This window comes from Cyanistes caeruleus, chromosome 15 (assembly GCF_971803275.1).
Source record: "Cyanistes caeruleus chromosome 15, bCyaCae1.hap1.1, whole genome shotgun sequence".
Classification (NCBI taxonomy): Eukaryota; Metazoa; Chordata; class Aves; order Passeriformes; family Paridae; genus Cyanistes; species Cyanistes caeruleus.
This window is the reverse complement of record NC_141715.1, coordinates 17,349,793-17,369,587: the sequence shown is the minus strand read 5'-3', so window position 1 is coordinate 17,369,587 and position 19,795 is coordinate 17,349,793. Positions and strand designations below refer to the sequence as shown.

Here is a 19,795-nt window from a genome sequence, read left to right as displayed (position 1 = left end):
GAAAAGAGCGAGCCGGAGGCTTTTGCCTCTGTAGAATGGCTTTCCAAATTAAAAGAAACAATGGGAGGTATTTGCCAGCTGTGCTGTCCCCCAGTTCAACTTGCATAGTAAGTGCTTGTCCAACCTTTTCCCAGTCAGGCAGGGAATCAACATTCAAATCCAGAAAATGAAAAAAAACCATTTTACTAATTTCCTCAGCTTATTTTTTGAGAAATTGATATTTCCAGCCTTTAAAATATTCTTAATATGGGAATATTTATTCCTTTCCTGTGTAGACAAAAAGGAACCTATGGCCAATCTTAAGGCTTTGATACACAGACTGGTCTAACCTTTTTTTTTTTTTACCACCGAGAAAAGCAGAAAATATCCAAACTGCGGTCAGGGTTTAAAAACCACCGCGGAGCCCAGGACGCGCCGCCGGCACCGCCCCCACACACACCACGTGTGCAGCCACGTGGGCTCCCTCGGTCCAGATACCGGGGAGAGGCTCTGGCACCGGCACTACCAGCACTGTGACTCGCAAAACCCGACAACAACCGCCGGATCTCCCGCACCCCCCGCGCCCCACCCAGTACCTGTTTCCTGAAGGATGCGCGGTGTTCGAAGAAAACAGAAAACAAAAAAAGAGGTTCTCAGTCCGAGTTGACTCATGTACTCACGGAGCTACCAACTCGACCCCCGTCAGTAAAGACTGCAGGGTAAGTGACGGTACCTAGGCTTGTTAAAACACCCGTGGGGTGTTTTCCAGCCGTCCCGGGGGGATTCAAAGCCCCTACGTTGGTCGCCACCTGAAGCGAACTTCCCTTAGCCCCCCGAAGTAATCCACGCTAGTTCTGTCGAATGGAGGCATCAGGGAGATCCTTCAAGACCAAGAAAAGACCAAAAAGTGCTGCTTCTCCCTCCGGGGTATCAGAGGATGTTTATTCTGGCTAGCTTCCAGGGGAGAAGAGACCGGGTTTCTCCTTCCGGGACTCTTTCAAACCTCGGGAGAGGGGCGGGGGGACATACAACACCAACCATTGGGATAAAGTTTCAGGGACTGGGAGGGGAGGGGAAAAACACGTCACAGAGAAACAAAGTAACTCCCAGAAATATGCACCACCACAATCCTGCAACAGGGAAAAGGAGTGATTCAAATGCATGTTTGAAATGAACTTTATCTGCAGGGGAATGGATCCAGGCATCACCCATTTCATGGCACTGTAAAACAATTTACTCCATCAGGGTTTCAATTTGGTTTTTGTTTTACTTTTTGTTTGGTCGGTTTTAGTCAAACAAATCTTAGCAATCCATGTTTTGTGGGCACTGCTGGTGGGGGAGCAGCACGGAACATCAATTCTCAAGGCTTCCCTGGAGAGAAACAAGAAATAAAGAAACAGCCTTGGAAAAGTTATGGGCAGAGGTTCTAGTTTTATTCTGCTGGTTTGGCTCTGTTACCCAATCCCTGGCTCTAATAACCAGTTCTGTTATCAGCAACAGGGGAAATATAAACACCAACAGCCAAACACGACCACCCCCAGGAACACTTACGCGTATTTCCTGCTGGATGCTGCTCTGAGAACATTTTGGCTGAGGCCATTCCAAAATGTCTGTAAAACAGAGACATTCTAATGAGAATTTAGTTTAAAACATCAAGATGTCTTCAAACCAAGGCTTTCAGAGGCAGACAATGGCTGAAGCAACACTGTCCTACTAAGAGTACGCTCTTTATGCAAAGGAACAAAGAATTTGAGCAAGACTCAGACTCACATAAATGGCCTCCCGAATTATTGCACTAATTAATCTCCCATAATGCTAACTTCTATGACCAGAACTGAGCTTTTTCCCTCACACAGAATAATCTGTGACAAAAGACATCTCAGTAGGCCAACCCTGAACCTTCAGTCCACGAATAGCAGCAGATAAACATTAACGCCATTTCTCAGAGCTTTGTGCCTGGTCAGCAACAAATGCCCCACAGCATCCCTTGAGGAACCTGCAGCTGCGATTCTGCTGCACAACTCCAGCTTCACCCCTCTGCACATGCCAAGCTGCATCCCGCAGAGCTCGGGAAGCATTATCCTTCCTTCTGAGGAAGAACTAACTTCTGACAAGATAAAGTCATGCCAACGGCACCGAGCCGTGACTCTTTTGCGGGTATTTAAAGACGTAAGGCCCAGGCCCAGCGCACAGAGCCAGCAGGACCAGCACAGGGCGGGGAATCTGCGGTCCCCGCCTGTCCCTGAATTGCCGCCACGTGCCCTCCCCAGCCCGATCCCCGCTGCCACCATTGCACGGACGGTGAGGAACCGAGCGGCCTTCCCACAAACTTCCCTAGCAGCAAACAGACTCAAACACGCAAAACAGGCTCCTCTACACCCTCCAGGCCCGCATCCTCATGCACCCTCATAAGCCTTCTCTAAATAAAATCTCAGCACTGAGGAGCCATGGCCTGACCCCAGACTCGCCTGCGGGCAGCGCCCTTTGCCGCTCCCGCAGCCCACGATCCCCCCACCCGTGTCTATGGCAAACGCTCAGCGCCCCGCAGCCTCTTGCTGTCCCCGCGGCCTCTCGCTGTCCCCGCGGCCCCTCGCTGTCCCCCGGCCCGTCGCTGTCCCCCTCAGAGCTCTGACCTGCGCGGGGCGCGCGGGCGCAGCGCGTGACAGCAGCAGGGGCAGGCGGCTCGCGCTCAGCATGGCGGCGGTCGGGGCGAGCGGGGCCGCGGCTCTCCTGGAAACCTCCACCCACGTGGGCCGCGGGGGGGCCGAGCCGCGCCGCAGGACCCCCGCAGAGGGCTGCCCGCAATAATGCCTGATCGCGCCGCTCGCTTTCGCCGAGACGACCAAACTCTGGCGATGGCGGCGCAGCTGCACGCCGGCTTCCCGACACCGGCACAGAGCTCGCTGTCCCGGCAGACACGCGCCAGGGCGGGAGACGGGCAGCCAAGCGACGCGGCGGACACCGGCGCAGTAAGAACACTCCGGGTCCTGCGGCGGCCGCGCACTCAAGGTCGGACAGGATAAAGCGCAGGGCGATTGCAGCGGCCTTGCGTCAGGCTGAGAGCTGCGCACGCGCACATCCAGGGGGGCGCCGCCGCATGTGCCAGGGCTCCTGGGCCACCTCCACCCCAATGCCGCGCATGCGCGCCGGGGCCCCGGGCCCTCGGTGCGGCGGGGTGGGAGCTCCCTCTGTCCGCCCGGGGCTCGCACAGAAACCGGCAGCACATAGCTCCGGTCCCAAAGCCCTGCAAACCAGTCCTACCGCTCCCAGCAGCAGTAAAAAGGGCTGTGGGACCAGGTGCACCTGGAAAAACGCCTGTGAGGGTTGAAACTGATACTTCCTCAGGCCCAGAAGAGAAACGGGACCTGAAATCAAACCAAGGAGTTCAGAATTCCACAGCATTCCCAACCTGAACTCAAACCCAGCACTGAGCCAGTGCCTGGGAAGAAAGGATCCCTGTCCCAGTCAAATCCAGAACAGAAGGAACACTCGGACAGCTCTAAGAGAGAATCCTTATTTATTTAACATCTATCCTAACTTATATATATCCTACATCTATCCTAACATATATATCCTAACTTATATATCCTAACCTATCCTAACCTATCTTAACTTATTTACATCTATCCCAGCAGGGCTCTCCTATGACTGTGTATGCCCTACTGGGGTCCGGGGGCCGTCTTGGCCGAGCCTCCTGGCGACCCCACAGCCTCCATGGTCTCCTGGGGACCGTCTGCCACCGAGCTCGGGCTGTCCCTGGCTGGCTCAGGCACGGCGTCCTGGGAGCCCTGGGGTGGACAGTGGTAGCTGCAGGACACTCAATGACTCTGCCAGCTGCTCCTGGGAACACTTCTCTGCCTCCAGCTGGGCTCCTGGTTTTGCTTCCTGCCTTTCCCTGGCCATCTCAATGCTCTGAGACGCATCAGGGCTGTCGATGTCCATGGCAGGTTGCTGATCTCGAGAGGAGCAGGGAGAGCTGCCCAGGGCTCCTTCAGTGTCTCAGCCTGAAGGGCTTCCTTAGAGGCTGGGAGGGATCGTGGCCTCCAGGAGTGATGCCCTGGGAGTGAAGCAGGAACATGGGTCTCCGCAGGCAGACATTCTTGAAGGGCTGGGGTCTCTCGTAAGAAGTGGACCCTCTGGGAGGCTGCTCTGAGGAACACAGCGTCTCAGCACTGGCGAGATCCTCAGAGGGAGAGAGGTGGTCAGCAGCAGCAGGGGTCTGGCAGTCTTGGAGGTCCTTGGAGGCAGTAGAGGCTGCTGGAACGTTGCATCTCTGACCGCCTGAGCTTCTCGGAGGTGACTCTGAGGAACACAGCATCTCAGCACAGGCGAGATCCTCAGAGGGAGGGAGGCGGTCAGCAGCAGCAGGGGTCTGGCAGGCCTGGAGGACCTTGGAGGCAGTAGAGGCTGCTGGAATGTTGCATCTCTGACTGCCTGAGCTTTTTGGAGGCGCAGTCAGTCCCCAGCGGAATCTCCTGAGACGGCTGGAGGCCATCCCAGGAATGGCCGTTCTGGGTGGGAGCAGCCTCTTGGAGGGCCGGCGGCGCCGGGAGCAGTGGGTCGCAGCACAGCAGGACAGGCCGCCACGCTTGCTCAGCCGCTTCAGCTGTGCCCACAGCGCCCACCACAGCTGGGAACACATCCGCGCCGATGTCCCACGCAGAGGCCGGAGCAGCAGCAGCAGCTCCTGCAACTGCTTGGCCATGCTCACGCAGGGCCTGCAGCCGCAGGGCTCGTTCGGGGAAGCAGCCGGAGCATCCGGACGCTCCCCAGGGGTCGCACCAGGCCTGGAGGCCCTGGCAGCCACAGGGGCTCCCGGGCTCCTCTGTGGACCCCTGGCCTGCAGCCCGGGGCGCTTGCGCAGCATCTGAATGCCCATTTGCTGCCGCCGCGCTGCCCAGGGCCCAATGGCCCAGCAGACAGCCACGATGGCCAGCAGCAGGGCAAGTGCAGCCAGCAGGACACTGACGTCGCTCATGGCTCCGGCATGTGCCATCGCAACTGCACTGGTGACTGTGGGGCCCCCCGACTTTTATTGGGGTAGCCTAGGGATGTCACAATGCTGGGGCCACCACACCCGGAGACATCCCGAGGCTGGGAACACCCCCTTTGTGCCGTCACAGCCTGACCCAGGGGCAGCAGGCCCGGCTCAGCCCTAAGGGTGCTCATGGCCCAGAAAGGCCTGGAAGTGGAAATGGAAGCTCAGCCCATGCAACTGATACCTTGCCAGGAGCAAGAGACACATCAGGAAGAGCCCTGGTGCTACCAGTGCCCAGCCCATGGCTCCCCAGATGCTGTGGCAGTGACAGCTGGAAACAGTCTCTGCTCTGTGCCTGAGGAGATCCTGTAGACACAAAGTGACCTGGAGTTGCCCATGTCCGGGGAGCTCTCCTGACCTGGCTGCCAGCTCCAGCTCCTTAACCTATCACCACAATTCCTGATGCAAAATTGCTTCTTCAGCCCCTTGGAGCTGCTTTCAGACTCTGCAAGGCACTAGGAGGTCTCCCCACAACCTTCTCCAGGCTGAGCAGATCCAGCTGTCTCAGCCTGTAGCCACAGCAGAGCTGCTCCTCTTAGCAAGCTGGTGGCTTCCTCTGGACTTGTTCCAGAGCACTTGTTGCATGTGCTGATGTTGGGCACAGCAGAACTCCAATCCCTGCTCCAGGTGCAGCCCTGCCTGGGCAGGTTCATTCCACAGGGTCAGGATCTGTGTCTGGCCGGTCAGTCCTGGCTGCTGGAACTGAGCAGGACTTGTGCTCCCACAGGGTCACCAGAGTGCTGCCCATGGCTCACAAAGCCTGACCTCATCCCTCGGGCATCTCTGCTGATGTAAAGCCCAGTCTCGCATGGGCAGGCTCCGGACTGGCAAGAGGGTGCCTGTGCCAGCCTCTCCTGTCGCCAGGCAGGGGCAGCAGCCGGCCGTGCTAGTGCTGCTTCCAGCCTGCTCTGAGTCACAGGCCTGGAGAGTGACAGCTTCGTTCCCGGCCCCAGCAGCTCCCAGCGCTTGGCAAGGCAGCGCTGACAAGGCAAACACCCTGGGAAGCGGCTCTGGGAGCTCTGCTGTCCTTCCCCTCTCAGAGACCAGGGCTGGTGTCCCCTCAGAGCCCCAGCCTGCGACGGGAGCAGCTCACGCAGCTGCCCATGGAGCAACAGGCAAATGTTTCAGCAGTCCAGACAGGAAATAAAAAGAGGAGTCAAAGGAAATTCTGCCCTGAAGCTCACAAAATCCCCCTGTGCCTGCTTCTGTGTGAGATGGGGCCTGCAGCGGGCCTGGGCACAACGTGTTGGGCCCTGCTGACTCAGGGTGTCCGTGCACAAAGTGTGTCCATGTTCCCAGGCCCTCTGAGCCCCCAGCAAAGGCCAGCACACAGCTTCAGCCTCCACTCCTCAAGTGCAACAAGTTCTTCTGCTCTCTCTGGGCTTCAGACTGCCCTCAGTTGCTGCTTTCAGCTGCCCCACTTGCAGTGTGCTGTGGCCCTCCTGTGTGCCCCTCTTCCCACACACCCTGATCCCTCAGGAGGGGCCTGCCTTGTGCCCCCTCTGCTCCCCAAACTGTGCTCCACAGCCAGAGCCCTTGGTGGCAATGGGGTCACAGCCCAGAAGCCCTGCAAGGGCCCCAGAGCTGCCTTTAAGTGACCCAGAGGAGGCTCTGCCGTGGGCAGGATCAGCTCCTGAGCCTGCACTTCCCTGCCCTTGAGCCTTCCTGGGGGAAGGGGAAATCTGGCAGGGAGTGGCCTGCAGGGTGGGGCGATGGAATTTCTCTTGGACAATTCACAGCAAGGATCAGGCAGGCCCTGCCTGCAGCATGGCACAGGCATGGGGACACAGGCAAAGGGACACAGGCAAGGGGACACAAGCAAGGGGACACAGGGACACAGGCAGAGGGACACAGGCAAGGGGACACAGGCAAGGGGACACAGGGACACAGGCAAGGGGACACAGGCAAGGGGACACAGGGACACAGGCACGGGGACACAGGCACGGCCCTGTGGCTTCCCAAGGAATTTCGTCCCCATGCAGTGCTGCCAGACACAAGGCTGCTTTGAAGCACTGCAGAGGCTGCTCTTGCAGCGGGGCAGCCCTGGGCAGGTGCAAAGGCAGAGCTGCACTTGGATGTCCCAGCCCTGCTCCGACAGGGATCAGCAGCAGAGCGTCTGGAGGAGCAGAGTGGGGCTGTGACTCCATCCCAATGTTATAAATTTGTATTGTGATATTGGCTTTTGCAGATGAATATTATATATTAAATACTTTTTAGCTATGCTAACAAGTCTTAAGTTTAAAAGAATTTCCTAGGTACAAGGCAAGGAAACTCCAGAGGGCAAGGACAGTGGGGCCCAAGTTGTTATCAGGAGAACAATAGAGCCCAAACTGTTATCAGAAGATATGAAGACCAGCTGCCCTCAGGGGAAGGATGAGGGGCCCAGGCTGTTATCAACAAGTGACCATCTGCAGCAAAATAGAAACCAAACTCCAAAATAATGCTGACCAGCAGAAAATAACATGATCCAAGAAGGTGGAACCAGGGAGGGGACATGCTTGAATATGCATTAACCTCTCACAGCAAAGATGGGATAAAAAGGACACTCCTGAGATACCAGGTGTGTTCCTGGTAACCCACCAGGGCACCCGGCCGTTTTAACCCTTTGCTTTATTTCTTTTGTCTCCTAATTGTCTTTTGTTTATATTAAATTATTTTTATAATTTATTAAGGTCACCAAGCTGTGACAGAAGGCTGTCAGGCCCAGCCTCGCAGGCAGGGGAAGGTCCCTGGGGACCCCTCTGCTTAGGGGCTGTGCACTGGCACGAGTCTCCCTTTGCTCCTTGCTGGCCTGGGCTGGATGCACTTTCCCTGGCCCATGGAGGGGTTTTCCAGCCCAGCCCAGCCCAGCCCAGCCCAGCCCAGCCCAGCCCAGCCCAGCCCAGCCCAGCCCAGCCCTTCGCTCTGCCCAGCCCTTCGCTCTGCCCAGCCCTGCCCAGCCCAGCGCAGCCCTTCGCTCTGGCCTGGAGTCTTGGAGTAGGCTCATCCATTCTCCCACATACCTTGCAGCACCCCAGCACAAGCCCCAAACACGGCCCTGTTCCTGCTTCCCAAACTTTTCCCTTATCAAGTGGCTTTGGAAGGATCCCATGCCCATGCTTCACACATCTGTTCCTCCCTGCTGGCCCTCCTGTCCTCCCCACTGTGGTATTTGCAAAATTACCAAATTCACAGCTGTGGGAGCTCTGAGTGCTCTGTGCTCTCTCCTCCAGGCCATCACAAGGGTGTGCCACTGTGTCCCCACAGCCTCCCCTCTGAGCCAGCTCCTCATTGCTGAGACAGCTGCCCATTCCTGCTGTCCTCTCACCTGTGCTGGTTTCAGCTGCTCTCTGATGTTCTGCCAGCAGCAAGAACCAGCACTTTCCACTCCCAATGCTGCTCAGAGGGTGCAAAACTCCCCAGCCAGCTTCTTTGTCTTTGGAGGAGGAGCACAGCTTTTTGTTCTGGAAACAATAAGAACCACTCCATTGATCCATACCTGCTCTTCCTTTTGTTATTCTTCAGTACCTGTCCTTCCCTTTGGAAACGTCGGAGCCAGAAGCCTAATCAGCTGCTCTGTGCAAACACACTTTGCTTTGTACTGGCTGTCTGAACACAGAGCCAGGAGAGAGAGCCCACGAGCTCCTGTTGGATCAGCTGTTGCCAACACACGTGGCCCAGGTAGAGCCTGTGATTTATTTAATATGTACAGTTACAATAATTTCATTTTGGAATCAGCCTCGTGAGACAGGTGTGAACAAAAGGGTAACATTTGGAGGAGAAGAATTCCTGATTTGTGCTCAGACAGAAGAAATTCTCCTCTGCTACCTTGGCAATAACACAATGAAGGAGGAAAGCAAAATCATTCTCATTCCCAACTCCCTTCTCTCCAGTAGCACCAACATATATTTTGAAGAGCCTCAGTGCAGGTTTTTTTATGGCAGAAAATAAACAATGAATCGTGTCCCCCCCCAAACAGAGGCAAGAATAACATCCTGACTGCCTGCAGCCTCAGCTGCTCACCTCCTGCAGAGCTTTCTGGCTTGACCAAGCCAAAGCACAAACAGATTTGACACTAGCCAACCCCTTCATTGCTGAAGGAGAACACATCCAAGACCTCCACATCTTGAATTCCAGGAGCTCCTGCAGTCCCTGTTTAGCTGGGGGCAGGGTGCTCAGGGTCATCACCTGCCCTGCAGAAGAAGCAGGACTCGGGTTATCAGAGCCTTTTGCTTCCCACTTGATTTACATCTTGGACACACCCAAAAAACCAAGGCACAGTACTACTGGACAGAGTAGTGGATCAAAAAATGCTCAGGCTCAGACTCACCCAGCACTTGAGAGGGTCTGATATTGAACTCCACATTAATTTTGAGTGGATCTGAGAAAACTGCATAGGTGGGAAAAGGCAGAGAATTTTGACTTCTTTTCTGTCTTCCATCATCCTTTTCCAGCGTAATTAACTCATCACAAATAATTCAGGCACTGAGTTCTTTCTCTTCATTTTCCCTGTGATCAGGCAAGTGCTGAAATTCCTCGAGTTTATTCCTTGTTTCAATCTACTCACTGAATCATTGTTGCTGATAACTCCCCAAAGGGAGGAGGAGGAGGCTGCTCCTCAGCATCTCACCGTGTGTGACAGCCAGAGCTGGAGATTTGGGCCAGACTGGTTAATTCTGATCAGATCTGGAGTTTGCTCCTTTGATTTGCTGAGCATGAAATCTAGAAAAGACTTTTAGGGGAAAAGATGATTTAAAATTTTCACTTGCCACTAACGTGGCATTGGATTGGCTCCCAGCCTGCCCTGAGATTTCTGTGATTTCTGTGTTGCTCTTCCCAATTCTCCTCTGATTTTGTGGTTCTCAGATTGGTGTAACATCCTGGTTTTCTTGCCCTGCTGCCTGCAGAGCACTTCTCCAGGATATGATTGAGAACTCAGCCCTGGGCACCAGCATAGCCAAAGGGAACGTCCCCCTCCATTCCAGCAGCTCCAGGGTTTCCACCTCCTTGTTGTGAGGTGCCCTTCAGAGAAGCATCATTTTCACTGGAGTGGCAGCTGATGCTTCCCACTAATTCAGAGCTGAGATAAAACCTCGGGGAAGCTCTGGAGCTGCAGGACCTTCACAGCCATAACTCTTCCCTCTGAGAGTATTTATGTTCTTGAGACTGATTAAGCTGGGCCTGAGCCATACCTCACACTCCTTGAGGGGCTCTCCTCCTGCAGAGGGTGACATCTCCTGGGAGCAGCAGTCAGAGATCTGGGATGGCAGGGAGTGAAAGCTGGGAGCCCACCAGGAATGATTTGAGGTGAAACCTCACAAGAAAAAATCTGAACTCCAAAATCCAGCACAGTTTCCCACCCTATCTGCAAAGGGAGGGAGCTTTTGGGGTGATTTCTCTAAGGATGAGGAGGGGGGACTCAAATCTTCCTTTGATTGTTCCTTCTGGTCATCAACTAAAGACAGGGAAGATATTTCTGTGGGAAACACCACTGCTGGATGTATCATCTCTCACTTGGAACATCCCCCAGGGACAGGACAGGGCAACAACAAAATGCAGCTAGAAGTGGGGAAAAGGAGAGGAAAGAGAAGAAGTAAAGAAAGTCAAAGTGAAAATAGGGAGGAGCTGCAGGGTCCTGCTCCCTCAGGTCCCTGCTGCCAAGGCAGCATCCAGGCAGGCACAACAAACTGGCTGGGGCTGCCACATGGGATGTGATTAACAGGAAACTGCATTTTCCCCTAACATTTTGAGTTAAAGGGGAAACCCTCCCATAGCCCGGGGAACTGCTCTCACTCAGAGGGGTACATGGGCCAGCTCCCCTGGCTGCTGGCTGGGGCGGGTGGCTCTGAGGAATGCTGCTGTGCCCAAAGGAATGAGGTGCCAGGGATGGCCAGCCCCAGGAACCAGGCTGCAGCAGCCACAGGCAGCAGCGCTTCTCCCTTCCCTCTCATCCCTCTGTACACGTCCTACTTCTACAAAGCTCCTGACCACCCCAGCTCCCAATTTCCCTCTCCTTTCTCCAAAGTGTGACATTCCCACCATCTGTAAGGCTGCCAAACAAGCGACTTTGCATTTCCCTGCAGGGCTGCGCTTCAATTAAAAGCTTTTCTTGATGTTTTAACTTTCACCTCGCTTAATTGAGGCTCCCTTTCTCAGCCTCCTCCTCCTCCTTTTTAATGAGAGGCTGAAATTCTGGTTAATGGTGTTTGCAACGGGCAACACCAACTACGCTTCAGAGGGCAAAGGCTGCTCCTGGCCTGGCTGAGAGCCATGGAGCCTGGAGCAAAGCCACTGGAAAAATATAGGATCCAGGCCACAGAACCAGTGATCCTGGCCTTTTACGTGATCCTGGCCTTTTATGTGATCCTGGCCTTTTACGTGATCCTGGCCTTCCTTGCTCAGGAAGCAAGGCTTCAGAAGCCTTCAGAAGCAGCACTGCTCCTTTCCCTGTTGGAAAAGCAAGGACCCAAGTGACAGAGCCCAAATTTCCCTTTCTGGAGCACCACTGCAGCACTACCACCCCCAAATATTTTAGAAGCGTGGGCTAAGTTAAATGTAGTGAAATAAAAAAAAAAAAAAAAAGAAGTCTGTACAACCTCTTTAATTTGCCTGCTAGTTTATGAGCAGGTAAGCTGCTCCCCTGCCAAGCTTTTCTTCACCAGAAAATAAAAAAAGGTTAGAAACACTTCATAAAAAATACTGAGCACTTCAGAAATTCTACAAGTCCTTGTGCAGGCGTGGGGATGATGTTTTGTGATGTACCCATCTTTTAAAAAAGATAATGTGTGTGAAACAAAGGCCACCCTTATTTTACAGCCAGCCAAGGCTGGATTCAGGAGGTTCCCATGAGGTACACCCAGAGCTGCTCACTGATGAAACCAAATCTTCTGAGGAAAGAAGGGATTGGAAGCTTCCAGGGAATTTCCCTCGTGCTGCTGGGAGCCGGGGAGGATGACAGAGCCATCACTGAGCTCTGCTGGCCGCTCCCCATCCCTCTCCTGGCCCAGCCCTGCTGGCTCCTGCCAGTGGCCCCAGGTTGCTGGGAATGGAGCAGCTCTGGACTGGGATGCACGGGAGTTTTTGGGGCTCATTGCAAAGGGTTTCCTTGCTCCAAGGCTGATCCTGCTGCAGGCACAGCCCCATCTTCCTGCAGAAGGTTCCCCCAGCTGCTCCCCAGAGCAGCTGCGCTCGCTGAGCCGCTCCACCCAGGTGGTGCCAGATGTCCTTGAAGCGCCGCCAAGGGAAGGGACAAATGTCTGCAAAATCACTCATCTCTCACTGTCCCGACCGTTTTATTTCATCCCTCACGCTTGTACAAGCTGGGACCCTCCTCGCCAGCTCTGCAGGAGCTTGAAACCCGAGCTGCTGCGCTGGAACACTTCCACAACTTCAGGCACAGCTTTTATTTCTGGCCTTGGAACAATATAAGAATTTCTGATCCTGGGTGCTTGGTCGTCTCTAAAAATCATTCATTTGCAGCATTGCATCGCCTCACAGTGCTGTGGTGTGGGATTTGGGAGGGAAGAGCAGGAGCTGGAGCAGAAGGGCAGCAGAAGGGCAGCCCCGTGCTGGGGCCTCGCAGATGGACGAGCAGACGCTGCCAGGGGGGAGCATGGGCTGGCGGCGAGGGAAGGGGGCCAGCAGGGCTGGGGGAACGCAGGAGCTGCAGCCAGGAGTAGGATTTACCAGCCCCGAGGGCTGACACTGCCCGCAGGGAGCCAGCACAGGCAGCTCTCCCGTGCCAGCGCAAAGGCAGGGCCGAGCTGGCTGGAGGAGCCCAGCTGAAGCGATCTTCCCTTAGCCCCCCGAAGTAATCCACGCTAGCTCTGTCGAATGGAGGGGTCAGGGAGATCCTTTGAGACCAAGAAAAGACCAAAAATGCTGCTTCTCCCTCCGGGGTATCAGAGGATGTTTATTCTGGCTAGCTTCCAGGGGAGAAGAGACCGGGTTTCTCCTTCCCGGACTCTTTCAAACCTCGGGAGAGGGGCGGGGGGACATACAACACCAACTGTTGTAGTGCATCTAGAAATCTTGGTACCTCCCAAGGGTAAAACTCACCTCTGGTTTGTGTAATGTTAGTTCCTACCTGAAAACCTTCTTTCCCTCCCACCCCTTCCCATTGGCTGTGACCTCCCTGCATCCCCTAATCACTCCTGCCCCCTGGTATAAGAGATAAGATCCAGAGCATTTCGCTCTCTCTCTTGCCCCGGATGGACGACAGACAATAAACCCGGGATTATTCCAGCAAGTTTGAGCCTCCTGTGTCTAGATACTTTGAGTCCGTGTTGTATCCACTCCAGGACCCCCTCCGCCGCCTCTGCCCAGAGACGAGCAGGCACCACGGGGGGTGGGACAGAGGGGTCCCATCGGGGAGCTGGATAGCGACAGAGTGGCGCCCGACCGTTGGGGCTGAACAAGCCCACGTTAAAGGCTTATCGGAGCCAGGGTGAGCCGTTCTTTGGAGACTTTGGATGCAGTTAAAAAAAATACAGCAAAAAAGTTTCCAAAAAGGAGTCGAAAATCCTCCAGCACCAGAGGACCGATTCCAGGGCAACAAGTATCCTTCCACCGCCAGAAAACGACAGAAAAAGGTAAGATTGAACTCGGACACCGGGCTGGGAGGGCTGGAGAGTGAAACAGACCCCGGGGGACTGTGTTCCATGTAACTCCTTCCCAGCGGCAGCAGACCCAAGCGTGTGGGGTTCCCCCAGCCGTGGGCAGAGACGGAGAGGGGGTGGGAGAGGGAATTCTCCCTGCTGCTTGTACAGTGTGAGTTTAATTGTAATCCTTTTGGTGCAACCTTGTTTTCTGTGGTAGGGAAAATAGACAGATTGTGTGCAGAGCTGCTGTGACCTCCAAAAATGGGATCCCGGCTATGCACACAAGAAAGGAGTCATACACAACAAATACAGAATTTTTTAAAAACCACAAATGTAAAAATTTCAAAACATAAGATAAAACAGTTTGTATCATATTTGACTCAGCAAAGTAAACAGATCGAATTGTTAAAATTAGATTCAGTAACTGCCTGGGATGAAATTGGAAATTTATTAACCTTAAAAATAGAAGGAGGAGACAAATCGGCCCTGAAATTCCTCCCAGTTTTTCTTTTAATTCGAAAAGAATTAGTTAACAGAGAAATAAAAACGGAAGACAATCAAGCACCACAGTATCCACCTAACTTTCCTAACTTTTCCCCCAAAACCTCTGTTCCCCCACTAGAAAAGATACCCGAGACAAACAATACAAGTTCTAATCCGGTGTGTCTCTCTCAGTCACCTAGTCCTGCCTCACAAGCCATCAAGGCTCCCTTCCTATACCCTGTCAGTGTTACAGAAAATGTATCTTTCTATCCCCACATGGCTGAGAGCCAAGATGGCGCTGGCCACGTGTTACCCGGCCACATGGTGAATCCTCCTGTGTATCCCCTTTCTCCTACCCATAATCCCTCCCAGCCCTGCCTGGCCCCACCCTATGACCCTGCCCCCCGAGGCTGTAACCCTATTCCCTGTTCCTCCGGCCCCTGTCCCGTGGGGAGGAGGAGCGGGGAGGGAGAGAGTTACACCCCTTGCTCCTGCAGAGGGTCAGGGAGAAGGGTGTCCCGGCTCTGCCCCCCGATGGGGGGGTGCCAGCCTCCCGGACCCGGCATGGGGTGGGGGGAGACCCCGAGACCCGGCATGGGGGGGGTGGAACCCCGAGGCCCGGTGTGGGGGGGGGTGGGACCCCGAGACCCGGCATGGGGTGGGGGGAGACCCCGAGACCCGGCATGGGGGGGGGTGGAACCCCGAGGCCCGGCGTGGGGGGGAGCGCTCCCCAGCCCGGCTCCTGCGGGGGCGGGGCTGGGGGCGGAGATGGGGTGAAAACCGGGGGCGGGGCTGGGGGCTGGGCCGAGTGGATGGTGAGGGGCAGAGCCCCTCCCAGTTCCCACGGTCCGGGGGGGCGGGGCCGAGATCGAGCAGGGAGGTGAGGTTGCCTCACCACATTCCAAAGGCGGGTGTGGTCGTGCTGCTGCAATCTGCCCTGATGGCCCCGGGGGACGCCCTGGGGGATGGAGGGGTGGAACCTCACAGCCTGCTCACAGTGTGGAGCCACATGGTGCCCCTGGGGGATGGGGGAATATGGGCTTCCCCGATGTCCGAGCAGGACAAGCCTCTCCCCCCTCCCAGTTCAATACAACTGGGAATGGAAAACAAAATGGTTTTAACTCAGCCATTTTCCCTACTGCTGCTCCGGTGACCTTTATTGGAGCAAGACCTCAAAACCGTACTTACAAACCGTTTTCATACCAAAACAAAAAAGAAATTTGCAAGGTACAAAGAGAATTTGGCCGTAATAGTGAAATATTTAAAAGCATTGTTAAAACAACATTAACTTCAAATGATTTAGTTCATACAGATATTAAAGATCTTTTTAAGTGTTTGTTTACACCATCTGAATTTGAATTATGGGAAAACACATGGAAGCGGTTTCTAAAAAACATACTGGTGGAATTATTAAAAACTAATCCCCAATATGTGGATTTATTAAATAATCCTATTACTTTAGAGCATTCTTGTGGTGAAGGAGTATGGGAAAAACCTGAGGACCAAACTAGGGCATTGCCAAAAGTTGTGATAGATAAAATCACTACAGCTGCAGAAAAGGCTTTCACACAGCTACCTACAGCTGACACTAAGGGCAGTTATATTAATGTAAAACAAATGCCCTCAGAAGGATTCCTGCAATTCTTAGACCGATGAAAAGAACAAGTCTCCCGTCAGGTAGAAGACCCCGTGGTACAGGCAGAGTTAGTCAAGGAACTTGCTCAGAGAAATGCTAATGAATCTTGCTGTAGAGTCATTTTAGGTTTGCCATTGGAGCCACCTCCTACACTCGCACAGATGTCAGCAGCCTGTGCAAGGAAAGCAGAGATGTTTTCGCAGGAAAAGAGACCTCCCTGGACCACCCCAAGACCTGTTGCTGCAGTTTCATCTGAGACAAGGAGTGAACAGATGACGCCTGACCAGCAACAGCAAATTTGTTTTTATTGCAGAAAACCGGGACACTTTGCTAAAAACTGTCCTTTAAAACAACAGAAACACACAGATATCAGCTTGCCAAAAAACTTACATCACAGCGTTTATCCACTCAGCGTGCAGACATAAATGAAGTGGAAACAAATCTCTGTCCTTTAATAAAAAGGGGGGACAGAGGGGAAAAACTGCAAAAATATAATTGTGAAAAACGTTTGCCTAATAAGGTCTGGCAACCGCAAAAGCGATTCAGACTTGTAACTTCTAAAGCTTTTTGTTTCAGATCTGACCGCTGGACTGTCGTGGGAGTAAATTTGCAGGATAATTCACAAGACCTGGCTGGACTGGATAGTAGGTATTTTGTTATTGGAGACACAGCACACACACCAATAGAGATTGAGGTGGCTCCCATGACAATCACGGGAGACCTAACACACCTCACTCTCTTAGCTAGGTGCCCCCAACCCCCTTTCTATATAGACAAAGGGCAGGGAATAGCCCAGGTAATCCCTGTTCCAACAGAAGTCCCAGTAGATGACAAAGCACCGGGAGTTTACTGGGCAGAAGTAGTGGGTGAAAACAAGCCAATTATAGGATGCAATTTAACACATAAATCAGAACATCTCCATGTAGAAGGGTTAATTGACACTGGGGCAGATGTGACCATCATACCGGAAAAGGTGTGGCCCACACAGTAGGAACTACAACCCCTGGCAGGAAAAATACAGGGTGTTGGAGGGATGAAACTGGCAAAAATTGCTAGAAATATCGTCCAGATCGAAGGTCCGGATGGTAGGATAGCTAGTGTCCGACCTTTTGCAATTGACTACAAGTGCCCCTTGTGGGGGAGAGATACCATGTTGCAGTGGGGGGTAAAACTCACTATTCCTGAGACACCTCAGGATTTTTGATAGAGGCCACTGTAGAGCGTCCTGTCCAAAAATTATCTTGGCTAGGTAATGATCCAATTTGGGTGAACCAGTGGCCTCTCAGCAAACAAAAACTTGGGGCGCTAGAAAAATTAGTAGAAGAAGAATTGGCTAAGGGACACATAGTAGAAACAACCAGCCCTTGGAATTCCCCGGTGTTTGTAATAAAAAAGCCAGGGAAAGATAAATGGCGTCTCCTTCAAGATTTAAGAGAAATAAACAAAAAAATACAAGACATGGGATCTCTCCAACCAGGAATGCCCTCCCCAACCATGCTACCACAAGATTGGCTACTAGCAGTACTGGATATTAAAGATTGCTTTTTTCAAATTCCCCTGCATCCAGAGGATGCACCAAGGTTTGCCTTTTCCATTCCTACCATTAACAGGGAAGTCCCAATGAAATGGTACCACTGGACAGTATTACCTCAGGGGATGAAAGCCAGCCCCTTCATCTGCCAGTGGTATGTGGGGTCATTGCTGTCCTCAGTGCGTGCTGAAAAGAGAGAGGCTATCATTTTGCATTATATGGACGATATTTTAATATGCTGTCCCAATAACAACATACTGAAAGATACCCTTGACCTAGTGGTTAAAGTTTTAACTTCTGCTGGATTCCAATTGCAGGAAGACAAAGTTCAAAGGATGCCACCTTGGAAATATCTGGGCCTGCAAATTACAGCACGGACTGTTGTTCCACAAAAATTGGAAATTATTTGTAATCCTAAAACTCTAGCAGATCTTCATTCTCTATGCGGGTCACTAAACTGGGTCAGACCCTGGCTAGGTCTCACCAATGAAGACCTGGGCCCCCTACTCAATTTATTAAAAGGGGAGAGAGAATTACTGTCTCCCAGAGTGCTAACTCCAGAAGCGAAAACTGTAATTGAAAAGGCACAAAAGGCCTTGACAGAAAGACAGGCACACCGCTTCAAACCTGAGCTGCCTTTCAAATTTATTGTCCTGGGAAAATTGCCCTACATGGGTTAATATTCCAATGGGCTGAAGGGCAGAGAGACCCACTCTTAATAATAGAATGGGTCTTCCTCTCCCATCAAAGACCCAAGACTATCACCAAGCCACAAGAGCTGATGGCTCAGCTGATTCAAAAGGCCAGGGTAAGGCTGCAGGAACTGGCAGGTTGTGACTTTATGTGTATTCACCTCCCAGTCAGGCTCTCTGGAGAAAGGAAGAACTCCCCTGAGAGACTGACCAAAGAGATGTTTGAGCATCTGCTGCAGAGCAATGCTAACCTCCAGTTAGGTCTGGACAGCTCTAGTGGGCAAATTTCAGTTCATGCACCATCACACAAATTGTTTCATGAGGAATTCCATCTCATTCCTCGTGAGAAAAGGAGCCGGAGGCCACTCAAAGCTCTCACAGTGTTCACTGATGCATCTGGGACATCCAACAAGTCAGTGATGACTTGGAGAAATCCACAGACTCAGCTTTGGGAAGCTGATGTTGAGTTTGTAGAGGGGTCACCCCAGCCAGATAGCTGAACTAGCTGCGGTCGTGAGAGCCTTTGAAAAATTTTCAGAACCAATTAATTTAGTTACTGACTCAGCCTACGTAGCAGGAGTGGTGTCCAGAGCGGAACAGGCAGTTCTCAAAGACATTGAGAACGAACATCTCTTTAGATTGCTTTCAAAACTGATTTACTTGGTCTCGAATAGAGAACAACCTTTCTATGTGATGCATATAAGATCGCACACCCCGTTGCCAGGTGAAATCGCTGAGGGGAACCGGAAGGCTGATTCCCTTGCTGCCCCAGCCGAAAAGGTATGTCTCCCTGATGTGTTTCAGCAGGCAAAAATAAGTCACCAACAATATCATCAAAATGTGCCAGGACTGATTCGTCAGTTCCAGCTGACACGGGATCAGGCCAAAGCCATCGTGGCTACTTGTCCCAATTGTCAGCTCCAGGCAGTGCCATCATTAGGCATCGGGGTTAATCCCAGAGGCCTTAAGGGCTGTGAGGTGTGGCAAACAGATATCACTCACATCCCCAGTTTTGGTCGCCTTAAGTATGTACATGTGAGTATCGATACCTACTCAGGAGCGGTGTATGCCTCTGCTCATGCAGGAGAAAAGTCTGTGCATGCTAAACAACACTTAGTACAAGCCTTTTCTGCAGCTGTAGTGATTTTATCTATCACAGCTTTTGGCAATGCCCTAGTTTGGTCTTCAGGTTTTTCGCATACTCCTTCACCACATAAATGCTCTAAAGTAATAGGATTATTTAATAAATCCACAACCAACCAATGGGATAACGTTTCAGGGACAGGGAGGGGAGGGGAAAAACACGTCACAGCTGCAGGGAGGGTCTACACAGAAACCAGGTAACTCCCAGAAATATGCACCACCACATCTACCCCTACTTTGATATATGTAATTAAATGAAAGGTAATGAGCTTATATGACTTACTGACCTGAAGCGGCCCACCAATTCCCATTTGCAGGCTGGTGAGGGTTACTCCGGTCTGCCAACTCTATATGGTTGACATCTGAGGTAGCTGAGATTAGCTTAACTATGCTTCTGTACAGTATTTTGCTTAGCACTCCAAACACTAACGCCGTTAGCAAAACAATGACTAGCAGTGACAGAATAGTTTTCACTACTGAAGCCCACCACCCCGAGAGTCCCCAGTTTTTAAACAGTCCATTGAACCAGTCATCTGCTTCTTGCTTGACTTGTCCGATCATGCTTTTCATCTCTCGGAGCGTGGCATGGATGTTAGGAGCTTTTGATGTCAGGTTCATGCAGCAGAGACCCTCCAACTCCTGGCACTCGTGCCCGTGGAGCAACAGGAGAAAGTCTATTGCAGCACGGTTTTGAAGTGTCACCTGCCTGGTAAT

General features: G+C 52.6%; 1 protein-coding gene across 2 annotated transcripts; it reads right to left on the bottom strand.

The window, feature by feature from the left end:
* Positions 1–294: 294 nt before the first annotated feature.
* LOC147650449 (uncharacterized) lies at positions 295–8,559 on the bottom strand. 2 transcript variants are annotated; one of them, XR_015276725.1, is made up of 3 exons: positions 8,496–8,559; positions 1,531–1,589; positions 295–1,350 (listed from the first exon to the last, which is right to left on the bottom strand). XR_015276725.1 is itself a non-coding variant. In XM_086851776.1 (3 exons), the coding sequence occupies exon 1, from the start codon at positions 4,973–4,975 to the stop codon at positions 3,971–3,973; it is 1,005 nt and encodes a 334-aa protein (XP_086707902.1). In that variant the 5' UTR covers positions 4,976–7,683; the 3' UTR covers positions 295–1,350; positions 1,531–1,589; positions 2,613–3,970. The 2 variants fall into 2 exon arrangements, 1 of the variants encoding a protein (XP_086707902.1); XM_086851776.1 differs by lacking the exon at positions 8,496–8,559 and adding an exon at positions 2,613–7,683.
* Positions 8,560–19,795: the final 11,236 nt, after the last annotated feature.

Coding starts and splice junctions, on each gene's coding strand:
- LOC147650449 (XM_086851776.1), bottom strand. CDS start 4,975: ATGGCACATGCCGGAGCCATGAGCGACGTCAGTGTCCTGCTGGCTGCA.